This window comes from Salvia miltiorrhiza, chromosome 5 (genome assembly GCF_028751815.1).
Source record: "Salvia miltiorrhiza cultivar Shanhuang (shh) chromosome 5, IMPLAD_Smil_shh, whole genome shotgun sequence".
Taxonomy (NCBI): domain Eukaryota; kingdom Viridiplantae; phylum Streptophyta; class Magnoliopsida; order Lamiales; family Lamiaceae; genus Salvia; species Salvia miltiorrhiza.
In genome coordinates this window covers 7,336,315-7,362,839 of record NC_080391.1, presented here as the reverse complement: position 1 = coordinate 7,362,839, position 26,525 = coordinate 7,336,315, and the positions used below count along the sequence as shown (strand labels likewise).

At 37.1% G+C, this 26,525-nt stretch overlaps 2 protein-coding genes and 1 long non-coding RNA gene across 6 annotated transcripts; all 3 read right to left on the bottom strand.

The window, feature by feature from the left end:
• Positions 1–3,530: 3,530 nt before the first annotated feature.
• LOC130985636 (G-type lectin S-receptor-like serine/threonine-protein kinase SD1-13) lies at positions 3,531–6,253 on the bottom strand. 2 transcript variants are annotated; one of them, XM_057908710.1, is made up of 8 exons: positions 6,122–6,230; positions 5,614–6,047; positions 5,420–5,527; positions 5,139–5,329; positions 4,858–5,068; positions 4,529–4,763; positions 4,284–4,431; positions 3,531–3,982 (listed from the first exon to the last, which is right to left on the bottom strand). In XM_057908710.1, exons 2-8 carry the CDS (start codon positions 5,819–5,821, stop codon positions 3,671–3,673), a joined length of 1,413 nt encoding a protein of 470 aa, XP_057764693.1. In that variant the 5' UTR covers positions 5,822–6,047; positions 6,122–6,230; the 3' UTR covers positions 3,531–3,670. The 2 variants fall into 2 exon arrangements, with proteins under 2 accessions (XP_057764693.1, XP_057764692.1); XM_057908709.1 differs by having other exon boundaries at positions 5,614–6,253.
• A 5,885-nt stretch (positions 6,254–12,138) lies between these two features.
• LOC130985640 (uncharacterized) lies at positions 12,139–14,301 on the bottom strand. 3 transcript variants are annotated; one of them, XR_009089034.1, is made up of 7 exons: positions 13,857–14,301; positions 13,439–13,777; positions 13,275–13,338; positions 13,030–13,160; positions 12,797–12,917; positions 12,639–12,693; positions 12,139–12,447 (listed from the first exon to the last, which is right to left on the bottom strand). It is a non-coding gene; the product is annotated as an uncharacterized LOC130985640 (long non-coding RNA). The 3 variants fall into 3 exon arrangements; XR_009089035.1 differs by having other exon boundaries at positions 13,439–13,803; positions 13,885–14,301; XR_009089036.1 differs by having other exon boundaries at positions 13,885–14,301.
• An 8,875-nt stretch (positions 14,302–23,176) lies between these two features.
• LOC130985630 (G-type lectin S-receptor-like serine/threonine-protein kinase At1g11330) lies at positions 23,177–26,222 on the bottom strand. The gene is made up of 7 exons (XM_057908701.1): positions 24,967–26,222; positions 24,764–24,868; positions 24,460–24,653; positions 24,154–24,364; positions 23,786–24,029; positions 23,566–23,716; positions 23,177–23,502 (listed from the first exon to the last, which is right to left on the bottom strand). Exons 1-7 carry the CDS (start codon positions 26,216–26,218, stop codon positions 23,218–23,220), a joined length of 2,442 nt encoding a protein of 813 aa, XP_057764684.1. The 5' UTR covers positions 26,219–26,222; the 3' UTR covers positions 23,177–23,217.
• Positions 26,223–26,525: the final 303 nt, after the last annotated feature.

Sequence of the window (26,525 nt, the reverse complement as noted above, 5' to 3'; positions counted from 1 at the left end):
TATAACATTTTTTTATAAATTTGGAGATATTCTTGTTTCCGTTTACTGAATCGGGATCTATGTACATTTTAATCGCTGACATGAGTCAGAAAACTATTTACATATCTAGTTCGTATAATACTTACAACACAAACTATGCATGGCCATTACTTTTCTGCTTCATTCTTTCTTTTCTTTTCTGCTTTGCGGAATTTGATTCACATTTTTGTGGTTGTGTAAATTTGTAAAGATCTTGACAATTTCAGATATCGAATAATAAATTATTCGATTATTTAATTTTTGTAGGAGAGGAAAGATCGATACAATTTATTACTTTTTCGAAGTAATAAATTACTTTTCTTACATAGAGGAAAGATCGATTATTTAACTTTTGTAGGAGAGATCGCAATACAATTTTAATGTTCTAATATTATATTTAGGGTGTGTTTACTTTTTATATATCCCTCTAAATAGAGGGATAATATAAGGATGTATAAATTAATTCCTTTAAGTGGGGATCACATATTTTATATCTTGTTTGGTTTGAATGATAATACATTTATCTCTCCCTTTATATGTGGTATAAAATCTTTTTTAGGTATAAAATTATCCCTTTCCCAAGAGATAAGGGGCTACCCGAAAAATTATACCACCTGTCCAAATTTTTTTATACATCAAAGCAAACGAGGTATAAGATGGTAAATGTAGTTTATCCCTTCCTTATAACTCAAAGAGAACGCACCCTTAAAATAAATACAAACGGTATTAATTTGTACAATTGATAAAAACAAATAGACTTATCTAACTATCAAATGAACAATGTCAATGAGCTAATTGTTAAAACAATGTCAGTGTTTTCAGAAGGAGGACTATATGTTACGAAATTTTAAAATAAGGACTATAGTTTCTATTTTTACATTTACACTTTTATTTCGAGTCCAAAATTAATTATTTGAGCTTTTGGTGACACCTAAAGTTCGTTGTTGATGTGGTCGTGCCATGTCACCTTTTTGGCATTTTTTTTTTGTATTATCGATTTTTTTAGCACATTTCAAATAATTGGTTTTGGGCTCGTAATAGGAGTGTAAATATACAAAATGAAAGTTATATCCCTCATTTTTAAATTTCATAACATATAGTCATATTTTTGAAAACACTGAAAGTTACGGTCATGTTTTAACAATCAGCTCCAATATCAATAGCGTAGTATTAGAGGCTTAGAGCATCCGTAGTAGGGGCTCGGCGAGCGAGCGGGCGCCCGGCTCGCGCGAGCCACACCCCAATGCCGCACCCTTAGGGCGCGCTCCAGAAGCTGCTCAGTTCACCAGGTTCAGGAGAAAAGAGGATTGGGCCCGTGCAATGCACGACCCAATCAGACAATATCAAAATAGCAAGCATTAAAAAAAAAAAAAAACTTCAACAGCTGGATTGAGCTAAAAATGGCCGATTTTTTTTATTTTTTTTTATTTAATAGCCTTTGAGAACGACTCTTTCATTATTATTTTTTATTTTTTATTCCTATTTTCTTCTATAAATACCTACACTACTCTTTCATCATTGACTTCATTTTTCATATTGTTCTCTTCTCCATTATTCCGTACCCTTCAAAAATGTCTTTATCCAACAATTTTTCCTCCAATTCTTCTTCAAATTCTTTATCCGACAAAAAAGTTTCAAATCATGATCATCTTCAATTTCCTAATACGAGAATGTTAACCCTGGATTACTTTTCATACATCTTGCCACCAATTTCATGCAAGTGGCAAGTATTATTAATTTCGATCCTCATTTGAAAAAAAAAGAAGTGGAGATATATTCTCCACGATCGTGAAACCGGTGGTGAATGACTTTATAGGGATTACTTTTCCCTAGATATTGTGTATGACGATCCATTTTTTCGACGTTTTCGTATGAGCGGGGCATTATTGTTGCGCATTGTGAATGCGCTAGAGGTCGATCCATACTTCCAACAACACGGAGACGCTTGTGGGCGCTCGGGCTTCTCACCGATCCAAGAGTGTACGGCAGCTATTTGGCAACTGGTGTATGGTGGTGCCGCAAATTCCTACGACGAATATCTTCGTATGGCGGAAAAGACGGTGTTGAAGTGCTTGAAGCATTTTTGTGAAGCTGTAGTCCTCATTTTTGGCGTAGTATATTTGAGGAGGCCAACCACCGCCGACTGTCAAAGACTACTTGCAATGCACAAAGCGAAGCATGAGTTCCCAGGAATGTTAGGGAGCCTGGACTTAGAATAATTGTCCAGTTGGCATGACATGGAGTATACACTCGAGGGGATCACGACGAGCCGGCTATTATTTTTTAGGTCGTGACATCCCAAGATCTTTAGATCTGGTATGCCTTTTTCAGAGTCGCAGGCTCAAACAACAACACCAACGTGTTGAATGAATCGACGTTGTTCAATGACGCTCTTTTGGAAAATCAAACAGCGATGTACTTCGGGCCAACGGTTCCCACCATACTAGAAGATACTACTTAACAGATTGGCAGATCGACGCCGGTGGTGAGGGATCAAGCAGCAGTCCTCAAACGGAGTTCAATACCGGTGCGCCGCCTATATGGCCCGAAACACAAACCTTCATAACAGCTATTTGCACACCAGCCTCGGAGATGATTTAGTCGAGCATATATGGACATGATTTGGTCTTATCGAGCCACAGCCTCAGAGAATTCTCGAGCCCCTAGACGTAGTAGTGGCAACTGACAATCGGCTCGTTGGAGCGTGGCTCGAGCCAGCCCAGTGAGTTGAGGTGGAGATGCCTTATATTTTACTTTTAAAAATATCCTTATTTTAAAAAAAAATTATACATGATGAGACCCTTTAAAAATGCATCAATTAACTATTTTATTAAAATTCGTGCTCAGCCAAAATGTTAGAGCATCTGTAGCAGAGAGCCCAAGTGGGTGCTTAAAAGTGGTCCCCACCATTTAAGCACTCACTCCCCATGTGGGAGAGCCTCCACCTTAACTGTTAAATTTAGTTTTTCATTTTATATTTAGTTTTAATGTTGTTTACAAGAAAATTTGACATATAATTTAATAATTAATATTTTATTGAAATTAAAATTTAATATATTATGTTAATTAAAAAATGAAATAATTAAAAAAAATATTATACTCCTTCCGTCCCAAACGAAATGACATTTTTTTCTTTTTGGGTTGTCCCAAACGAAATGTCCTGTTTCCTTTTTGGGAAAAAATAAGGGATAATAAGTGTCTAATTAAATTACTAATTTAGTCTTAATTAAAACCTTAATCTCTTAAACCTTAATTAAGTTACTTTATTGTAGCCTGTAGGACCCACTAAATTTTAACTTTATACAACACCACTTAATACTCTAATTAACTTGCTCCTTAATAACTGTGCCCAAAAGAAGCAGGACATTTCGTTTGGGACGGAGGGAGTAATAATTAAAGTGAAATTTATAAATTTACGGTGCTCTTATACTTACGGTAGACGAAGTGAGTAATAAATTTATAAATAAACTCGTGTCCTGTCAAAGTGTTATACTTGTGGCGAATGGAGTGAATAATAAATTAACAAATCCAGCTTACATCAAAATAGCATAGTTTAAACCTTTGCACACAAAAAATGGTCATAAAAACAAAAATATATCCAATCGAAGAATGCTATACATGAGATTGTTACTTCGATTATGCTGATGCAGCATCAGCGGCCATCCACTGTGGTGAGAGTGACATTGTTGATGGATGAAGTACTGAGATGGGTAGAAGTTGTACCTGCATCAGAATTATCACTTGATTTTATAGCAAACGCAGGTAACTTTGGCTTAGGAAGCTCTGATATTTCACTGCTCAACATTGACAGTATGGCTGAAACAGATGGCCTGTCTCTAGCAAATTGTTGGACACACAACAGCCCAATATGGATGCACCTCATTACTTCTGCGCGATAGCTCGAGCTCGATATCCTTGTATCTATCAAAGCCGAGACATTGTCCTCGTTCCAGAAATTCCACACCTGAAATTCCCCATTACATTCATGTCATAACTAGTTATTAGAAAAATGTGTAGGATAGCATCCTCACTGCAAATTCAACAAGTAAAAATGGATGTAACATGATCCCCTACTCCACATTGAATGCCTTCATATTCATTATTAGCTATAATCAGAGCAAGAAGACATGGCACATTTGAATTTCTGAGTGTGACAACATTATAAAAGATTATAGTCACCAATGAAGAAACAAACTAAAAGACATGCTATAAAATAACCAGTTGAAGTTAAATCTCAGCCAAAAATCACATCAAATTTGGCTGACCTGTCCCAAGAGATTCAAAGAGCCATCTTCTTGGAAGCCTTTGTTCCTTCTCCCAGTAGTAATCTCTAGCATCAGAACTCCGAAGCTAAAAACATCTGATTTTTCTGAAAATTTTCCTTCCAATGCATACTCAGGAGCCATATATCCGCTGAACGAAAATCAAACAGCTAGCCACCTTTAATTTGAGAAGGATTGAATGAACTAATTCAGATAAACTCACATGCCTTGAGCAAAAATATACTTACTATGTGCCTACCACTCTTAAGGTACTGACATGATCTTGCGTTGTCCCAAATATTCTGGCCATGCCAAAGTCTGAAATTCTTGCATTCCAATCGTTATCCAACAATATGTTGCTGGGCTTCAGGTCTCGATGGATTATCTTCAATCTGGAATCCCGGTGGAGATAAAGCAGGCCTCGACAAATACCTTGGATCACATTGAAACGCTTTCTCCAATCTAGGATCTGTTGTGAATGATCTAGACATAATTTTCAGGGCAAAGTAAGTTAAAAATCTGGGAAATCTCAGCAGCTATGGCATTGATAAAATTAGATGATAGACCTTGAACTAACCAAATAGGTAAAAGTCCAAGCTTTTATTAGGCATGTATTCATATATCAGCATCTTCTCTTTATTCTCAATACAGCATCCAATTAGTCTAACAAGATTCCTGTGTTGGAGTTTAGAAATTAGCACCAGTTCGTTCATAAATTCTTGCATCCCTTGTGTAGATGCCTGCGAAAGCCTCTTAACCGCAATCTCTCTTCCATCAACCAATTCTCCCTACAGTTGCAGTATTGTTATTCTTTCCGAGTGAGGTACAAAAGATATATAAAAGAGAAGAATAAGCTACCTTGTAAACAGAACCAAAACCACCCTTCCCGAGCTTGCTGTCTTCAAAGAAATTGTTGGTAGCATTTGCAACTGTCTCAAATTTAAACAGTGGTAACTCTTCAAGATTAACCTGACTTAACACATCTTGAAGAGATGAGTCGGCTAGAAAAGAGGGGTCCTGTTTTCCAAGTTGACTGCTTTTCTTTTTGCCTGATTCATGAGGAAACAACACACGGCCAAATGAAACGTGCAAAGCATTACAAAACCACGGATATACATATATATACCCACAAATATTACCTCTGCGAGCAGCAATCCATTTCCAAGAAACACATGCGCAAATAGACGCGATAAAGAAAACCACAACCACTACAATGATGATAATCTTCTTAGAGTCTTTCTTTTGATCTGCCAGAAGAATATACAGACAGTGTAAACAAAATCAAAGGTGAAATTCCAATCCGTGAGGGTGAAAATGTAGAAAAAAGGGAAACCTATTTCGGAATTAGCGAGGCGGATATAAAGATTAGAGCCGGAGTTGCTGGGGAATTTCTGAATGTTGTTTAAGGTTCCAGCCCACAATCTACAGCCACGACCGCCGTCGAAGCCGTAGGCAAGGCAGGAGCAGTTGGTGCGGCATCGGGTTTTGCACTGAGCTTCGGAGCCGGGGCGCCAATCCTCATTAACCGTGACTATGATCATCTGAACCTTGGAGAAGCCGTCAGTGGTGGTGGCGTTATTACAGTTCAAAGGGGAGCTCCTCACACAGCCGCTGCTCCAGTTTCCGGAATCCCATTCCTGATTGATCCGCGGCTCAAATCCCGGCAAACAAGAACAAATCGGGGAGTCCCTTTGGTAGCACACCCCGAATTCGCCACACCTGCCGGGAGTCTGGCAAGGGTCGCCGGATGTGTTGTTCACCTGCGCCCTGCAAAACCAGGGGCATAACAAAATCACAAGAGCAAAGTTGAGATGCATCATCATCGTCGAATTCCTACTTGCCTTTCACTAACTGAATTCCGTGTGCTGTTAACAAATTTTGAGATGTGGACTCAACTGAACCAATTTCGAATGCCAGCCGTTGACCCCACTTAACATTAGTATTTTTTGTAATGCTGGTCTCCCAACTCGGTCATGTGGTATCAGAAACGACATGTAATTTATTTTTAGGCTGCATTTATTTGTTTTAGTAAAATTTTTATTGAAAAAAGATGAGAAAAAAAAGATAAGATTTTTTTTTTCTTTTTTTACGATGTAATATACTCCCTCCGTCCCACTCTAATAGGCTCATTTTTCTTTTTGGGATGTTCCACTCTAATAGGCTCATTTTCCTTTTTGGGTAAAAAAGTTGTACTTAATTGGTATGGACCATACCACTTTACTACAACTTTTCTACTAAAAAGTAAGTTTTTTAATCAACGTGCCCAAAAAAAGTGAGCCTATTGGAATGAGACGGATGGGGTACCTAATTAGGGTATATTTTTAACATTTAATCGCTATTTTAATTTCAAAATTGATTACATATCCAAAGTTTGAAGAAAAATAAAAAGTTAATGGGATTATATAATCGGGATTGAAAATATTTGATAATTTAATTTAATATAGTGATGTCCAGTTTGAATCGGGCCCGACAATTCCGGCTCGAGGTCAACGATTTTGGCCTAGCCCTGAATCGGGAATGGTAGAGAGTCCAAACGTTGAATTCACCGTGTCCGAAAGATCCTACGTTGAGGCCTTCGACTAGATAAGTTAAGATAAAAAAACTACGTGAGCTTTGATTCTTCATTATTCAATGAAGATACGTAGGCCACTCAAATTTAATATTTATATTAAAATTGAGCTCAAATCCTTTATTCATTTTTTTTCTCCTTGTAATAAAAATTTATTTTCAAATTAGTTAGTTCACTTATTGTATTTTTATCTAAAACTAGTATGCCTATTTTATATATTGTAAATTTAATATTTTAAAAAATATATATATACACATATATAATCAAAAGTTTGTCCCAAGAGAAGCTACACGAGTTTTAATAAAAATTGGTAAAAATTATACATAAATAGTGTTTAAAGGCTTGTAAATATAAATTCGATGATTGACCCATTTACAAAAATGCAAAGTAATGATATTGGGGCAAACTTTTTGGAGACGAAAAGAGTATTATTTTGAAGCTTTATATTTAATTTTGACAAAAAAAATTTCATTAGGGAAAACTATGTGGTTGGTTCTAATCAGCGCTTGCGCTAGGCCTGCCAGCTTGGCCCTCCTCCTTATCATCCGGTCAATCAGATAAAATATCATTTGTTGTTACTTAAAGTGTCACTTGCAGGCATTAAAATTATCATTTGTAAGTATTATTTTTTTATATACAAAATAGCATTTACTTTTATAAAAAAAAACAACATTTGTGAAGTATCATTTTTTGTTATTAAAAATGCCATTTGCATCACATTTATTTAAGAAAAAATACATTAAAAGGGTAAAAAAATGTATTTTGTTTAGAGAATGAGAAAAATGAATACGTCCACTCAAATCCGAAAAGGGTAAATATGTCCACTCAAATCCACTGAAATTTGGGATCACGTTGAACAAATCCCGGAAATTTCTCTCTTCCCATTCTGGGACCTGATCCGTCAATGAACGTAATAGGTGAGCATTAGTATGTTCATTTGTTTTTCTACGAACATACCGACGAACATTAGTATGTTCATTTGGTTTTCTACGAACATATCATCCAGCATTAGTATGTTCATTCATTTTTCTACGAACATATCAACAAACATTAGTACGTTCATTGGTATTTTCTACGAACACTAGGTTCAAACTCATTAATCAACCAAATTTTTGCATTATTTTTGCAGAAATCAACCAACATAATTTATACAAAGGTTCTACCTTTAAACACCCACCTGGACTTTACAAACCAACATAATTTAACAACATTGATTTTGTAGTACAGAACCACCAAAATAGTAAAATTCATCTCTCAAAATCGAAAATAGGGGATGTAGATTTTGGGGATCGAGGCTGGAGGCTGGGGGATTAGGGTTCGGAGGTTGGGGAGGGAGGCGAGGGAAAGGGGAATAGAGGGGACGGGGGCGGTATCGGATGAGACGGAGGAGAAGATGTAGGCGAGGAGCAGCAGGAAGAGGAGGAGGGCGGCGTAGATTGAAAAAATGAAAGAGCGGCGGCGATTGGAGGTTGCGCGTGGGCACGGCCGCCGGATAATCAAGGCTAGAGGTGGTAGATTTTACGGATCGAGGCTGGAGGCTGGAGGATTAGGGTTCGGAGGTTGGGGAGGAAGGCGACCGAAAGGGGAATAGAGCGGACGAGGGCAGTATCGGCACAGATCTGGAAAAAATGAAAGAGCGGCGGTGATGGCCCGCCTCCCTCCAGAATTCCTGTGACAACGGCGGCTGAGGAGAGGACGGCGAGAAGGAGTAGCATCGCCATTGTTAAGTATGAGAGAGAGAGAGAGAGAGAGGGGGGAATCAGACGATTTGATTAGAGAGAGAGATAGGAGCATTTAACTAATAGATAGAGAGGGAGAAAATCAAATGACCAACTTAACTTTCTGGCAATAAAATAAACGAAAATTATAAAAAATTTCAGCCAAATATTCAACATAATCCCAGATTTCAGTGGATTTAATAAACCAATATTTAATTACATGAAAAATCAAATCAGGAAATTATATGAACCGTTAGATTAAGCAAGATCGACGCACAGGATTTGGTCTTTGTTCTCTATGTAGGGGAGTGGTCTCCATAGAAGCTAACCCTATATATATATATATTAAGTAATTTCAAAATGTCAACACATGCAATGTAAATAATTTCGAAATTTCAACACATGTCATTTAATTTATGAAAAAAAATACATAAAAAATACGTCCACCGTCCCTAAAAATTGTGACTTTATTACTATATTGCGACGTCCGTCACATCCCTGAAAAATTTGTGGTCTTTCCTTATTTTGAAATAACCCCACAAACTTTTCCTCTCACTATTATTGGCATATGTTGTTCACCTTCCATATCTACACCCATTAGGTTCCGATTCTCACTCTAATTAAATCTTCAAACGAACAGGCGGCGCAATGGTTCTGGCAGTCGGCGTAGATGGAGAAAGGCTGTTGTCGCACGTCCTAATGGAGGGTGGAGCGATGGTTTTGAATCGCGTAGGCGCGTTGACGACACGCGGGGTAACGTCTGGACGGCGCGACAGTTGCAGGTGTGGACGGCGGTGGACTGGCGTGAGCTGTGGTGGTGGCGGCGATATTGATCGCCATCTGCGTCTGACGGCGACGCTGTGTGCAAGAGCGGCGCACGGTGAGGAGGAGGCGGTGTATGGCGTTCAACCATTCGCTGGCCCTATGTTCCACCCCGACGACACGTCAGATCAGCCCCAAATCCCCAACTTGGCCCTACGGATCCCACACAAAGGTCCCCATTTTCAGCCCTCAAGAACACAATGGAATTCCCCGCCACAAGTTTCTTCTGATTCACAAAATTACTCCAACCAGTGGTCAAGAGATGCCTTCTAGGCGTCCCCTGATAAATATGCCTAAACTTCCAAACCTCCCCGTGCACATCCTTGCCCAAGATCATCTGCACAGGCGGCTCAGCCGAGTAATCCAACCTTGGAAATATGGTCTCCGCACAATACCTGATTGCATGAATTATTTTTGATTTATGTATGAATTATTTATAATTAACGGCTGAGATTACATTTTTGTGTATTGTATAATTCATTAAATAAATGAAAAAAATCATACGAATTTGTGGCTGAAGGGTATGATGAGTGGCTGATTGCATGAATTGTTTTTGGTTTATGTATGAATTATTTGTTTTAGCCTCACCCTATATTTGTTGCATGAATTATTTTTTATTTTATGTATGAATTTTTAACTATTTCACGAATTATATTTGGTTTATGTATGAATTTTTATGTTTTGGGATAGTCTGATTGTAAGAATTTTTTTTGGTTTACGTATGAATTTTTACGTTTTGGGTTAGTCTGATTGCATGAATTTTTTTTTGTTTATGTATGAATTATTTTGTTATAACAGACGTGAGTAAATATGGAGGAATGAAGTTATGGAATGTTATAATGTATAAAACGTGATCCCTTAAATTGTGGGAAAGATATTATTTAGAAAATTGTAATTACTTTCTTAACCTCCACCAGAATCTGCGTTGATTCCTACTAATATAATGTAAACAAGATCTGGCCGTTTATTTAAGAAAGATCAAGTGTCAATATTTATTATAGCGCAACCCTATATATATATATATATATATATATATATATATATATATATGATAGAGTTCTATGGAGACCATAAAAAATTCGAAGAACGAAGACTAAATCATGTGCGTCGATCTTGGTATATCCAAGGGTGATGATTCATCTGGTGAAGATTTGATATTTTCGTTAATTGTCATAGATATAGGCAATCAAATCTTTTATTTATGGAATATTAATTTGATGAAGAGTCTGTTACGTGAATAATGTATCCACATATTATGTTCATTGATATGTTCGTAAAAAATACTAATGATTTAATGTTCGGAAAAAAACAAATGAACATACTAATTTTCGTTGATATGTTCGTAAAAAATAAATGAACATACTAATGTTTGTCGATATTTTCGTAAAAAAATAAATGAACATACTAATGTTTGTCGATATTTTCGTAGAAAAACAAATGAACATAATAATGTTCACATATTATGTTTATTGACGGATCAGGTCTCAGAACATAAAGTTTCGGAATTTCTGGGATTTATTCAACGTGATCCCAGATTTAAGTGGATTTAATAAACCAATATTTAATTATATGAAAAATCAAATCAGGAAATTATATGAACCATTAGATTAAGCAAGATCGACGCACATGATTTGGTTTTTGTTCTCTATGTAGGGGAGTGGTCTCCATAGAAGCCAACCCTGAGTGTTTTTATTCTAGCCCACCCCTATATATATATATATATATATATATATATATATATATAGGGGGCGCCGCTGCGGCTGCGGTAGGGTCTTTTTCTGCTCTTCGCCGGCCGGTTTGGTTTTCTCCGGCCCGGCATGGATTCTCGCTTACTTCTTTCGGAGTTTCCTCCTATCTCTTCTAATTTCTCTCGGCCTTCTTCGAGGATGCCGTTCAATCCTGCTGGAAATCTTCACCCTTTGGCTGATCGATCTTCCTTGATTGCTCAAGAGTCCGATTCTGTTGATGCCTTGCTGTTTCCAGAAATTAGGGTTCAGCCGCCACCCTTGGTTTCTAGGGTTTCCACGTTAACTGCTCAGCCTTCTCCTGCGGTCCCACCGTTGCCTCTCCATGGGACGTTGTCGCACACTACAAGAATTCAGATTTTCAGCCACACACGTAAATGTGGGTAAAAGTAAGATTATGTGTGGGTATATATATTTACCCACACATAATGCAAATGTCAACATGTGTCACAATAAAAGTGTAGAGAAAAGTTTTTACCCACAGATATATTTATGTGTGGGTAAATCTGTTTATATTACCTACACATATATGTGTCGTCAAAAGTGATTTTTATGTGTAGTTAAATAGCTTTTTTGTTATAATATAATGCTGATGTGGAAATTACGTGGATGGTGACGTGGCATTTGATATTGACAGGTGACGATTTATATGTGTAGGTAATTGATATATCATATGTGTGGGTAATAAATTTTTATTATAAAATAATGATGATGTGGAAATTACATGGACGATGACATGGCATTTTATAATTGAGTGTCAAAAATTTATGTGTAGGTAAATGATATAATATATGTGCGAGTAATAAATTTTAATAAAAAATTAATATTTAGATATTCGTAAAAAATATTATTATTTTAAATTGATTAATAGGGAAAATAATATTTATTTTTGTCATAAATAAATTTAATTATGGATAAAATATATTTTAATATTTTTTTTTATATATTTATTTATTTCACAATTTGGTATTATTATTAACCAAAGTAGAATTGAGGGCCAAAAATAAGAATAAAAAAGACGACATATATTTCACAAAAAAAAAAAGCTAACATATATCAACACAAAACACCAATGTACATAACAAAATCACACTAATAGTAATCTGAACAGTAACACAAGAGTAGGATCAAATAAAGAAGGTAGTAAAGTATATAATCAATTCAGCTTCCACAGCTTTTTCAGATGTTTTAGCTCCAACCACGGCTTCATTAGACAAAGAACCGGACTCTGCCTTATCCTCACCGAGTTGGACCTGGGTCCCATCATTTAAAGGATCCATATTTCCTCCTTGTCGTAGAAGTTGTCGAGCAATCTAAACAGTAACACAAGAGTAGGATCAAATAAAGAAGGTAGTAAAGTATATAATCAATTAAAGGCACCTCACACTAATTAATGAACCATATACTGAAACTCTGATTGGTATGCACAAGTAAATCACAAATCACAGATTGAAAAACATGCAAAAATACACGAATAAAATGATTAAATAAATACCAAACCCACCAGCGTAGGAAGAGCAGCACACTACCAAGCCAATAAAAACGAAATATGAAGCATACTGCAAAAAGAAAAAAGAAACAAAAATGCGGTTAGATCTAAATTATACCACCGAAGAATTGTTTTGAATGAAAGAAGGAAATTAGTAATAGAAGAATGCAAACCTTTCCAACTTCATGTGTCATTTTGTGCAAATCCATTTGGTTTTTATCGAAACCATTGACCATCTCACCGAAAAGCAGAAAGAAAACAGGCATTGAGGAGCCGTGTATGACAGCTCCAAGGCTGTCGGAAATAATCAAAAACTTGTACACATCAGAAAAATAATCACTTAATAAGCAAGAACAAGGAGGAGAACAAAAGAATGGCAGCAGCAATTAAACAAAGATCAGCTAACCTATACTACTCTAACTCCACTTGGTCTCTTCCCTTCCATGGCATCCTTCTTATTCCGACAGTTGGAACAGATGAAAGGACCTTGCCATGGCTTCGAGCTCACCGAGAATATCGATCCAGCATGAATAAAGGCTGGTTTACCATTGGTGCAAATCAAGATTTCAGCAACAGAAATTCTATTTTTCATCATATACCCTAAAGAGCAGATTCATATAAACTAAAGTCAGGGGCTTATGAGTTCGATACCTTCACCACTAGACGAGCAGCAAGTTCGGCAGGCAATCCACGGCGCACGATTTTGCCGCCATTTCTGACGAACAACCTTAATTAGTCTATATAGCATATTTATAATATAAGCTAATTAAAAGCAAGCATTATTGATCATTTTGGTCATGGATGAGTAGTGAAACCTTAGCTGCAACACTTTGTGGATCTTTGGATTCTGCTGCAGCCTTGGGTTTCGCCTTCTTGGCACCAACGACGCATTGCTTCTTCACCGCTTGCAGATTCTCTGTCTGAATCAGAATCATTCACCTCCAACATATTAACAATGAAGTTGAACACTGTAGGCAGAGCTCTCCCACCTACATAGGCCTCTCCGCCTCTGCATCAACGCTCAAGTGCTCGTATCGAACTTCAATAGTTGGAAGAAAAGCAGAACCCGGAGTGAGGTCCTCTCCGGGGCATAAAAATCCGGAGTGTACATAGCCTTCGCCGACGACCTCCGGAGGTTAGAATTCTTCAGGTTCCTGAAAAAATAAAAAATTAATGGGGCCTGAAAAGAAAAAATAAACAGGAAATCAGTTCAATTAATTCAACGGAACCTACGCAATCAGTTCAAATAATTCAACGGAACCTAGAACGGAGGGGTTGGAAGGGAATAGATACGATTTTTGGCGGAGGGAGAAGAGGAAGAAAATGGGTTTGGTGAAGAGAGAGAAACCGAGGAATAGATACGATTTTGGAGGAAGAAGAGGAATAGATACGATTTTGGCGGAGGAAGAAGAGGAAGAACGCGGTGCTGCGTGTTCTGGCCTGGAGGCGTGCGGCGGCTGATGGAGCAGAGCGGCATGCGGCGGCGCTAGGGTGCAGAGCGGCGGGCGGCGCTAGCGTGCAGAGAGGCGGGCGGAAGTTAGGGTTTCGACTAGCTGCAAAGGGTGAATCGACGCAGATCAGTGGAGATGGAGATCCCTCTTTGCGTGAATATGTACTGCGATTGGGTTAGTAGTGGAGGTGAGAGAGAATTTTGGTGGGGATGTGAAGTGGCGTAGTGGGAAGTAGTATCAATTAGATATTAATTAGAATGGTTTTTAGTGGGAGTTTTTACTGCGCAGTCGCTTTCGTCCGATTCATCGGTGCTCGGCAGTTCCCAGCAGCCGCCGCTTGTTACGGTAAATTTACCTAGGGTTAACCGGTCTTCAAATGTCGACTCTAGGGTTTCTGCGCTTCACACTTCTTCGGTTGTTCCTATTACTGCTCTTGTGCTTCATGATCCGATGCAACAGTTAGGGGTTCAGACGGTAAATGCTTCCTCTGCCGGTGTGCCCTCTAGCAGCTATGCCGGTATCTGTTTCCCGGAAAACAAGATGCCTCCGCCACCGGGGTTTCCTGGAGATGGGTAGCCATCTCGCCCTCTGCCTGGTTCGACTGATAGGCATGCTAAGGTTAAATCCTTCGCCGAGACGCTAAGATTGAAGTCGGGACTGCCTGCCGACATTCCGGCTCACGACTTTGCTGTTCTAAAGCCTTCGATGGAAGACGGTCGTCCTTGCCTCAACATCTCTCCGGCTTTCCATCAACGACAAGTCCGCTCGTTCCAATTTGCCGTGCATGGCCGATTGTTTCTTCGCAAAGGGGATGTTCCCCGTTTCACTGCTGATATTTATAATGAGCTCACTGTTTTGTGGAAAACGTCGCATCCCTGGGAGGTCATTCCCCTTGGAAAGGGTTTTTTCACTTTGAAATTCTCTTCACAGGAGGATTATTCCATTGCCTTCTCTAAGGTTTCTTGGCGCTTAAGTAGTGGAATCCTTCATCTTCAGGCTTGGGTTCCCAAGTTCAATCCTAATAAGGCCACGTCTACTCTTGCTCAGGTTTGGATTCGTATTTTCAATCTCCCACATGATTATTGGCATCCCGAGGTCCTCGCTGGCATCGCTAGGCAGGTTGGAACACCGATTATCATTGATGGTATGTCTGCTAGAGCTTCGGTGGGTTATTTTGCGCGTGTGCTCGTGGAGATGAATGTTGCTTCTGATATTCCAGAATTTTTGGATGTGAAATGTGGTGATAATATCTATGAAATTGAATTTAGCTATGAGAATTTACCGTATTTTTGTGGGATTTGCTCCGGTGGGCCATGCTGTTGAGGATTGCAGGAAAAATCGCTCTGAGACTGAACCTTCATCTCCGGTCATCCGGAGAAAGGATCAGAATTTCAAAGGACATAGCAGGAACGGCAACCGGTGATCTGCTGATTCTTGGCGGCCTATTCCCAAAGCCGTCGATGAGAATCTCCATGAGGAGACTCCTCATATCGCTGATTGTTTTAATGAAACTGGGGAAAAGAATGGCTTAAACGTGGCTCCGGATCTTGGCGTCTCGACATCAAATTCCTTTGCTATTGTTGAGACTGAGGATCCTATAGACAATGGCAAAGGACTGAATTTGCAATCTGTTGATCATGGCAAAGAGTTTCAAGAGGGGGTGGTGGAAGAAGTGGATGAGGAGGTTGACACTGATACGGGCTCTTCGCCATCAGATAGGATGCCTCCTTTGAAGATTGATTCGGACTTGACTTCTCCCGCCCCGAGTTGTAGTGATGTGACGCCAGAGAAGGAGTTGCCGGTGGATCCCCCTCGCGGCCGAGGGCGACCGAAGGGAGCTACGAAGAAGGGGAAGGTTCCTGATTCCTCTATCAAGCACCGACTCCGACGTATTATAGAGAATGGCCATGTAGCGGGCCGGGCTACTGGTGTTTTGCAGGAGGCCGTTCTTAACTCTACGGTGCCTGTGGAGTTCTTGAATAAAGTACAACATGCTCAATCTGGAGGAGCGATTCTGCAAAACTTTGTGATTCACTCCTCTTCCGATGTTGCCCGAGCTATGTCGGCGGTGGCCAAAAAGAAGAAATGGGGTGATATGTTGGATGATGATGATGTTGGGGACGAGGATGTTTTTTAAAATTTTTCTTCTTAGCTTTCGTTTCGTTTGTTTTAGTCTACCCGCGGTACTTTGTGGGGGGTTTTTACGCGGTTTTTGTTTGCTTTTAGTCGGGTTTTTTGTGATCATTTGTTAGCGTCGGTGCTCTCTTTTTTCTTTTAATAAAATTTCTATTTCAGTAGCATATATATATATATATATATATATATATATATAGGGGGAGTTCAATGGAGACCACTCCCTTAGATAAAGAATAAAGACCAAATCCTGTGCGCCGATCTTGCTTAATCTAAGGGTGATAATTTAACATTTAATTATGATTTTATTTCATTTATTTTATATAATAAAGGTTAAGTTTGTCATTTTGTATTTTCTTCTCCCAACTCATTCTCTATCTCTCTCTCTCTCTCTCCACCACACTGTTATTCTTCGGCGAAGCCGCCAGCAGTAGCTGGCGCCTCTCATCTCTCGGTCTCTCCTACTGCCTACTGGAAATCACTCTCCTCTTGATCGGCCACCCTTCGACAGCAGTTCAACAGCCACCGTCGCCGCCGCTTTTTCTTTTTTTAGATTTGGCGACACCTCATTTTCCTGCTACTGCTCTTCACCTCCATCTCCTCCTCCGTCTCATCCACCGTCCCCTCCATTCCCGCTTCCCTTGCCTTCCTCCCCAATCTGTCGACGCCGGCGTCGCCAAGGAGCTGCCGACGAAGACGGCAATGGTGAAGAGGGAGTTCACGTTCACTAGGCCGTCCAGGGCGGTCACATGGACGCTCGTGGTGGCGACCGTCGCGCCGTCGCCGGATCTGCAGATCTGCATATCGACAATGTTGTTTCGTAGAAAATACTAATGAACATACTAATATTCGTCGATATGTTAGTAGAAAACCAATGAACATACTAATGTTCGTCGATATATTCGTAGGAAAACAAATGAACATACTAATGTTCACCTATTACGTTCATTGACGAATCAGGTCCCAGAATGGGAAGAGAGGAATTTCCGGGATTTGTTCAACGTGATCCCAGATTTCAGTGGATTTGAGTGGATATATTTACCCTTTTCGGATTAAATAAATGTAATTAACCAATATTTAATTACATGAAAAATCAAATCAAGAAATTATATGAACCGTTAGATTAAGCAACATCGACGCACATGATTTGGTCTTTGTTCTCTATTTAAGAAAATAAGAATGAACTATATAGGGAGAAAAAAATCGAGACATTGTTGGTTTTGTAAAGATTTAAAGAGAGTGAGCGTTGACGCAAAGAGAAGAAAAGAAAATGTAACATATGTTTTGAAAATTATTACTTATAGATTATATTGTGAAAAGTTAATTATAAAGAAATACAAAGAAAATGTAAATGCCCGACAAAATGGTCTAAGTTAAACAAGAAAAATAACTAATAACATTCTATAACTTAACAGTGGTGAGAGACAAAGATGAGTGTAAGAAAATTGTGGTGTTTAACAATAAGATGGGCGTGCCCTTGGTAAAATAAGGCATAAATTAAAGAGTTAATTGCATATAAATTACTGAACTTTCAACAAATTCTCATTTTACAAACCAACTTTAAAATTACTTAACAACTTTTATTAAAAATAGTTTGCTATCTCATATGTTTTTCGGTCAAACTTAGTGTTAAGTGGCTGTATAAAATCCTACGTATTTAAATTTGTTGATTACTCAGATGGCGTTAATTTGAGCATATTAAAATGACATTGCTTATATATGCTTATAATTAACATCTAACTAAATTAGGGCATAAATTAAGAACCAGGCCTTGAAATCGATGAAATAATGCGAGAGGCTTAAAGCTGGTGAGAAAAAGAGAGGGGATAACGCGAGAGGGAGAAAGCAACACGAGAGAAAGCGAGAGAAGGAGATAGGAGAGAGAACCAGAAGTTTAGGGTTAGCTTTTAATTGTTTGTTGTAGAAACAACATCATTTTCATCCAGTTAAACAATACAACGCCATTTCTATTTTTTTACATGAGCATATTTACGCCATGTCACCACATCGGAATCCAACGGGATAGCTAAATGAGAAAAAAAATTATTTTCTCCGTCTCAATTCAATAGGCCATGTTTCGTTATTTAGATGTCCCAATTCAATAGGTCACTTCCTAAAATAGATAGTCAATACATAACAAATAATCTCACATAATTCAACCAAATGTCATTGTATTTCACACATAATTATCTTTTCCTTATTTCTCTCTCATACTTTTAGGACAAATATATCCTCAACAAAAGTTACTTTCTCTCTTCTTATTTATTATAAATTATTCATTTTTTAACATGCATGCCCAAGCCTTGTGACTTATTGAATTGAGACGGAAGGAGTAATAATTATTGATTAATTTTAATAAATATTTTAGGGTAAATTTGGTTTAAAACCATAATAAATTTTCAAATTTTGGTTTTTCCCACAAAATTTCATTCTTGTTTCAAAATACATAATAAATCACTTTTTTTGGAATTTCTCATAATGTGACTTTCCGACGAATTTTTTAAATGACGTGGCGCCGAACTTGAATGATGTGGCATATTTAGGGGTTAAGTACCACTTTCCCCCTCAACGTTGACACCCCTATCGCCTTTAACATCTTAACGTCAGGGTTGGCGTTGTTTACTACCTCAACGTTTCAAAACTAAAGCAAAACGCCCCCACGTTTTAACGGCCGCCCCAAGTGCAGCTCTAACGGGATCAAGCACCGTTAAAACGCAAGGGGCAATTAGATTGTCATGTCACATAATTTCTATGTAATTACATTGTATTGGAACGTCATTTAAATTTTTAATTGAAATCTGTCATCGTGGGAAATTCCAAAAAAAATATTATTATGAATTTTGAAACAAAAATAAAAGATTGTGGGAAAAACCAAAATTTGAAAATTTATTATGATTTTATACCAAATTTACCCAATATTTTATAAATTTTCTCTTTGTTAATAGTTGATCAATAATATGTTACTGATAACACTCATGTTTCCATGGTTTTTAATGTTCATATGATGTTACTTTTATAGGAAATTGAGTGTTTGATAGTTGTTTTGTGCGTATATTGCTTTATCTTGTGAAATATGATATTTGCCCGAACTTTGATGGATCTTACAGGAATCTTGAGATCGAATTTGAAAATATGTTATCAAATATAAGTTGTAGTTCATCTCGAGAGGAGTTCGTGAAAGTAAATGGATTACAAATTAAAGTTCGGACGAGGAAGATATGGTCGAAACAAAAACGTCGCGCGCAACAGTCCATAAACGACGACCGGGAGTTTGGTCACTGATTTCAGCTCTTTTTGTGAATGAGAACGGCGACCAAAACGGCGCCCGCCGAGTTGGTCGCCGATTTTTCTGTCTCATTTTCATGCTTCGCTTTGGAGAAACGACGGGCACCATTTTTGGGAGTTTTTTAGCACAAAAACGGCGACCCACTCGGCGGTCGCCGAGTCGGGTGATTTTGCGAGTTTTTCCATTTTTTAGAGTTTTGGATTTCAAACTCTGTTTTTTTACCCCTGACGTTTTATATAGGTCTTCTTTTGACCTATTTAGGGTTCCCAACTTTAGTTTTTCAGTTTCATAGCTTTAAATTATTATTGTTTTCCAGTTTTTAGAGCTTGGATTGAATTTCTGCGAAGATTGAAGATTCAAGATTTTTCATTCAGTTTTATTTAATTCAGTTTTTACAATTACGTTCTTTTTAATTATGTTCTTGTTTATTTTCATTATGTATGGCTAAGTTCTTTATCTGATTCTAGGGTTTGTAAATAGTTAACTAAATTCATGTGATTAATTTGTTAATACTTATTTGCCCTCTAGTTTATGATTCATAATTCTTGGTGCTTGAATTATTGTGAATTATCTAGTCAATAGCTTGTATGTTTAGCTATTCGGTTTGACACCTAGCGGAGATAACTGTTTAGCGGATTCAGGAATGTATGATATGAACTTAACCTTGAGACCTAGCGGAGATATGTGGATCATAGAGAGCTATTCTTATGTGCTTTTGAGAGTTAGTACATTTTCTTGAGACCTAACGAAGATAGAGAATTTACTAATCTACGATCGTTGCTGCTCTAGCGAGAGTTATTGATTAATTAAGTGATCTCTCATCATAACTGGATTAAACTGGTTAATAGGATTAATAGATTGATTATGTGGATTTAGTTAATTAATTTACAACCCTAGGATCAGTCGTTTTCATTATTTGATTTTTCTTCTTGAATTTTATTTCTGCTATTTGAGTATATTTTTAGTTAAATCTTCTTCATATTATGTTTGCCTGTCTAATGTGATAGTTTGTTTATGGAGTAGCTAGGGTTATTTCGGTTATCGGTCCCTGTTGAGGCGATACTCTGCTTACTATTTGTTACTACAATTGCGCTGTGTGAGTTGTGTTTTTGTTGCTAATTAAAATAGTGATCAGTTACTATTTTATTATTTTATATATATTGTAATTGTCTTTTATATTTATTACTCCGTCTACGAAAGAACTTTTTAGGAGAGAGTGACACAAGTTTTAAGAAAAAAAGGTGTTGAGTGTATTGAGAGTGGAGAAAAAGTTGTTGACTGTATTTGGAGTGGTGAAAATGTGTTATAATTAATATTGAGAGTTGTGCAAAAGTGAAAAGTAAGTAATTATAAGTGATGGAGTATAGTCCAAAAATAGGTAGGAAGTTTTTATGTGGACGTCCCAAAAAGAAAAGATATGAAGTTCTTTCGTGGACGGATGGAGTATAATTTTATCAGGTCCATTATTTATTTATTTTTCTGTATCTTTATGAATTAATTATTCATATTTACAAAATTTTATACTTTCTCCGTCTACAAAAAAACACTCTCTTTTCGTCATTTTGGAATGTTCAGTTCATTTTCAATTTTAAAAACTATCTAGCACATGGCGAGCCCTATTTTTTACTCATAATATAATTAATTATCATTATAAATACTATTTAATTTTTAAATAGAACCCTTTCTCTACTCACAATACAATAATCATTTTTATTATAACTCGTATCGTCTGTTACTATGACTATTTTTTATGGATAGATGGAGTACATTTCTAAGCTCGTGGTACAACACTAGTCTTTTTAATTTCTTACTTTTTTCTTTAGAGCTTTTTAGTATCTTGAACTTTTGTTTTACTTCATTTCAATTTACTTGTTCTAGAATCAACGGTTTTTTAGTTTGTTTTATAATTGTGGAAATATTTAACATTACTTATTTATTCATTGAAACTATAGATTAAAGATAATTAAATTACATATACTAGCGTCTAACCTGTCGAAATTCGACGGGAATTATTTTATGTCATTATTTATAATTATTTTATGTTATTTTTATTACTATAGCATATGAAATAGTTTATATATAAATTATTTCTTTAATTAATTTGACATGATCAAATTAAATTAGTAATACAATATTTGAAATAATATTAATCTAAATCACTTTAACCAATTAAATGTAGATTGTGATAATAGAAATACATTTTTATATAAATATTCATTTGATGAAGTTTATAAAAAGTTGATGTGGGATTGAAGATTTTAGAAGAAAAAAATATGTAAATTTAAAGTATGATATGTTGGATTTATCTAATAGTTTTATACAATTATTTAATAGTACAAACTTTATCTAATAGTTTTATACGATTATTTAATAGTATAGAATTTATCTATAAATTAAATTTATATGATTATTTAATAGTTTTTAAATGTAAAAATTGATTAGAAATGTATAAATAAATAAAAATGAATGAGAATTGAGGAAAATTAGAATGAAGTGATTATACGATGCCACGTAGGATAGCATTTATTTTGCTATAATGTAAAAATTGATTAGAAATATATAAATAAATAAGAATGAATGAGAATTGACGAAAATTAGAATGAAGTGATTATACGATGCCACATAGGATAAGATTTATTTTGCTATAATATATGTAGGATTTTATATAAAATTAATTTAATTCTAAAATATTATAAATATATAAAATAGAAACTGACTACATAAATGACTATAAATTCAAGATATTACTATATTTGCGTATTATTTTAACTGACTATCGTTATCAATTCCATTTTCTTAAGTTATTATATTAACTAATGACCAATTATTCGTCAAAAACTAATGACCAATTATTGTAGTCTATATGCCAAAAATTTATTTTAATAATATTTTTTATATTATTTTAAGATAATAATGTCAATGGCTCACTACATCCACCATAGGTTGAAATTTTGAAACTAAAGACAATGATGGAACACTATGCTAACATTGAGAAAGGTTAGTTATTTTAACGAGTGTTGCACCAGCGCAGTACGTTACAATTATTTTATACACTGGCATACACTATAATTATATGTTTATTAATTGAGTATAATTAAGGCAACTTAACCAATTTAGAGCCTCCATATCTTTTTATGAATTTTTTTAAGTACTCCCTCCGTCCCACGAATCTTGACACATTTTCAAATAAGATAATAATTATTAAATTCTCTCTTCTACTTTATCACTTTTATTACATTTTCTCTTCTACTATATTACTTTTATACTTCATTAACACTAATCTACAACTCCTTATTTCCCGTACCGAAACCAAACGTGTCAAAATTTATGGGATGGAGGGAGTACTAAGGGTGTGTTTGGTATATAAATTGAGATAAAAATGATAAATAAAACCTAGTTAAATTATAGGCGTTAGTTTTCAATGGACGCATAATTCTAATGTATTATTATTATTATTATTATTATTATTATTATTATTATTATTATTATTATAGCTTTTAGGATAAGTAAATTGCGTCTCAATCAATTTTGATCCGATGTTGAGTTTGTTGTATAAATCGTTGCAATAACAACATAATGTTTTAATTTGTAGTAAAATAGATATATCAAACAAATTCAACTGAAAAGTGAAGAAGAAGAGTCAGAGTGAAGACGCCCCAGAGAGTAATTTCACACAATACACATAGCTCTAGGAAAAGAAAAGTGTATAATACAATTGATAGATTCATCGGCCATGAAGCACACTAAGAGTGAGGTTGTTATTAGAGTGGATCACATGGGGTGTTGATCCATTTACTGCAAACACTGGCTGCTTGGGCGTTGCCAGCTCCACAATATCACCGCTCAGCATCGACAGCACCATTTCAATGGCAGGTCTATCATTGGGAAGTTCTTGGACGCACAGCAGACCTATCCGAATGCATCGAACCATCTCTTTCTCCATCTCCCTACTTGCTATGCTTTCCTTCACAAAACTCAACCCATTACCCTCACTCCACATTTTCCACGCCTGCAATTCAAACATATTATTTCATTTCAAAAGATTAATATGTGAAAGTTGACAACTACTTACACATCCTATAAGGCTCAATGACCATTCATCATTCCAATAGTGTGTGTTCTTTGTCCCATTCATAATCTCCAGAATCAGCACCCCAAAACTATATACGTCAGATTTTTCAGAAAATCTGCCTTCCATTGCGTATTCTGGCGCCATGTATCCGCTGTAAAATTTATCTTATTGTGTTAGCAAAACTTACAGGTTTATTCTCAGCAACATAACTGATACATACTATGTTCCTACGACTCTTGCAGTACTGCCATGGTCTTCGTTGCCTCCGAATATTCTTGCCATGCCAAAATCGGAGATTTTTGGATTCCAGTCTTGGTCTAGCAATACATTACTTGACTTCAGGTCTCTGTGAATTATCCTCAATCTGGAGTCCCTATGAAGGTACAAGATGCCTCGTCCAATGCCATCGATAATATTGTAACGCATTTTCCAATCTAACAACTTCTTTGCTGGATTTGTAGGACCTGCCAAATTAAAACATATATATATATATATATATATATATGTTGAAAATGATTTTATAACAACCTTTGCTGCTGAAAATGATTTTGAATAATGCATAAGAAGAATGAGATCGGTTGAGCTTGCCAAAGAGACAAGCGTCTAAGCTTTTGTTTGGCATGTATTCATATATCAGAATCTTCTCTTCTTTCTCAACACAACCTCCCAGCAGTTTGACAAGATTCTTATGTTGGAGTTTAGAAATCACAATCACTTCATTCATGAATTCTTGCACTCCTTGTCCAGAATCTGCTGATAGTCTCTTCACAGCAATATCTTTCCCATTCGCCAGAATTCCCTACCGTGCAAAATACACATACAAGATTTGATCAACTTGCCATTGATCAATGGGCAGAATTGAGTGCAGGCATCAAATTGTAAGAGTTTTTGTACCTTGTAAACAGGACCAAAACCACCCCTCCCAAGAAGATTATCTTCATGGAACTGGTTTGTTGCCTTAGCAAGCATCTTGAAAGTGAACTTTGGCAACTCCCCAATATTAACTTCGTTTGATTCATCTCTGAGTACGATTGCAGTTGAATCCGTTGTGAACATTTGGCCTGCTTCCAAAATACTTGTATCTTTTGCTTTATCCCCCGATTTGACAAAAAAAGCATGATGATCATTTTAAGAGTGGCATATATAGCAGCAAATACCCTTATTATGTTCAAGTAATAATAGGTGAATAGGCCAATACCTTTCCTCTTTACCATCAACCACCAAGCAATGAAGATCATAATAGATATGCAAACGCCTACAGCTACTGGAATTATGATGTACAACTTTCTCCCCTTGTGGCTATCTGGATAAAGAAAGTGATCATTTCAATTGGGTTAACTCTTGATTAATCATTCGACCCAACATTAAAAATTTCCTCACAATATTTATGAAGAAAATTACCGAATTCAGAAGCAGAGAGACGAATGTAGAGATCGACACCAACGCGATCAAACTCCTGAGTGTCAATCAAGGTATTGTTCCAAAACATACAACCAATGTTAGGATCATAAGCATAAGCTATGCAGGAGCAATTGGCCATACATGTGGTTCGACATTCGTCTTGCACCCTAGAAAGCAAGGGTTGAGCAAAGTCAGGAACCTTCATATACTGGAACCTCTGAAATCGATCTCCTTTTCCACATTGCAACTGGTTTCTCCTCCTGCAACCATTAGTCCAATTCCCTCTCCCCCATTCATCCTCCTTCGCGGGCTCAAATCCTCTCAAACATGTACAGATAGGCGACTGCAGAGCATTACAGCTACCAAAGGGCCCGCACTTGCCATAAACATCGCATTCGTTTTCAGGAGTCGTCCACTCCACGACCCATCTCTTCTCGATGCCATTCCATACTTTCCGCAACACATTTCCCGAAGAATTTACGCTGGCCGTTATGTACACATTCTCCTGCGGCTTGGTGTAGAAGAAATTGCCAGCGCTGTCGTTCGTCACTTGAGTGAAGCCGTCCAAGTAGGCGTAGAACATCTCCTTTATCCCCAGAAATATCAGCCCGTTCCACGGCCCGCTCCTCCAGTGCGGCCGCCCCTCATTCCATGCGAAAAGTTGTGGGATCCCGTTTATGACGTCGAGGCCGGCGGTGAAGCTCCCTATCTCCGGATCGCTGGTGTTTTTCCACGCCGACACCACCACATGCTTCCCTGTATTCACGTTCTGGCTCAACGTCATGCCCGGCACCACCACGTCCGTTGGTTCTGAGAAAGACTGCCATAGCGTGTCTCCCGTGGCAACGTCCCGCAAAACGAGATTTCCGGTGTCGAGGATTTGGACTGTGGAGTTGACGGGGGAGGTAGTGAGATTGGTGGACCAGACGGTTTGATTAGCTCCGTCTATGACCACGAGATTGCCGTCTTGGGATAGAGTTATGGCGCCAGAAGCATCTTTGAGGGGTTTCTCTCTGTTGGCGACCCATATCACTGTTTCCTCTGAGAAGGCGAAGAAGACACCTACGTAGCGGTTGGTGGTGTTTGCAGGAGTGAAGAATCCTAATTTGTATATCTGCTTTTCGGATACGATGGTTTCTGAATCTTTGATGACAACACCGCCTGAAATGGTGTCTTCTTGTATGCTCGAGCTCAAACATACAACAATTCCGAGGATTATAAGAACAAAGACTTGAGTGATTTCCATTGACATTGTACAAAATTATTGAGAAGCAATGGGCGGGTTGCTCGTGCATGTATTATATATATATATAGTAAAACATACGATAACGCACTACATAAGCACTCGCATTTTGATAGTTTAATTTGTAAATGAAAAATAATTGAAGTTTGTAAAATGATGATGCGACGGTGGGAGACTTGGAATTTAATTAATTAACTAATCTAGTATTCAACTGAGAAAACAAATAGTTTGCAATTGCAGCATTTTTTTCTCCATTTGCAAAGGTCGATGCCCAATTAGAATTAGGCTTAATTAATACGGAATAAGATTCAGTGTA

What these genes read in the sequence shown, in the direction of transcription:
- LOC130985636 (XM_057908709.1), bottom strand. Translation starts at nt 6,103, where the DNA reads ATGATGATGCATCTCAACTTTGCTCTTGTGATTTTGTTATGCCCCTGG. An exon ending in GTTTTGGTTCTGTTTACAAG is followed by an intron (nt 5,069 to 5,138) that starts GTAGCTTATTCT and finishes CTGCAACTGTAG; the next exon opens with GGAGAATTGGTTGATGGAAG. An exon ending in CTTTGAATCTCTTGGGACAG is followed by an intron (nt 3,983 to 4,283) that starts GTCAGCCAAATT and finishes GGGGAATTTCAG; the next exon opens with GTGTGGAATTTCTGGAACGA.
- LOC130985630 (XM_057908701.1), bottom strand. Translation starts at nt 26,218, where the DNA reads ATGTCAATGGAAATCACTCAAGTCTTTGTTCTTATAATCCTCGGAATT. An exon ending in TCTCTCTGCTTCTGAATTCG is followed by an intron (nt 24,869 to 24,966) that starts GTAATTTTCTTC and finishes TTCTTTATCCAG; the next exon opens with ATAGCCACAAGGGGAGAAAG. An exon ending in CATTGAGCCTTATAGGATGT is followed by an intron (nt 23,503 to 23,565) that starts GTAAGTAGTTGT and finishes TTTGAATTGCAG; the next exon opens with GCGTGGAAAATGTGGAGTGA.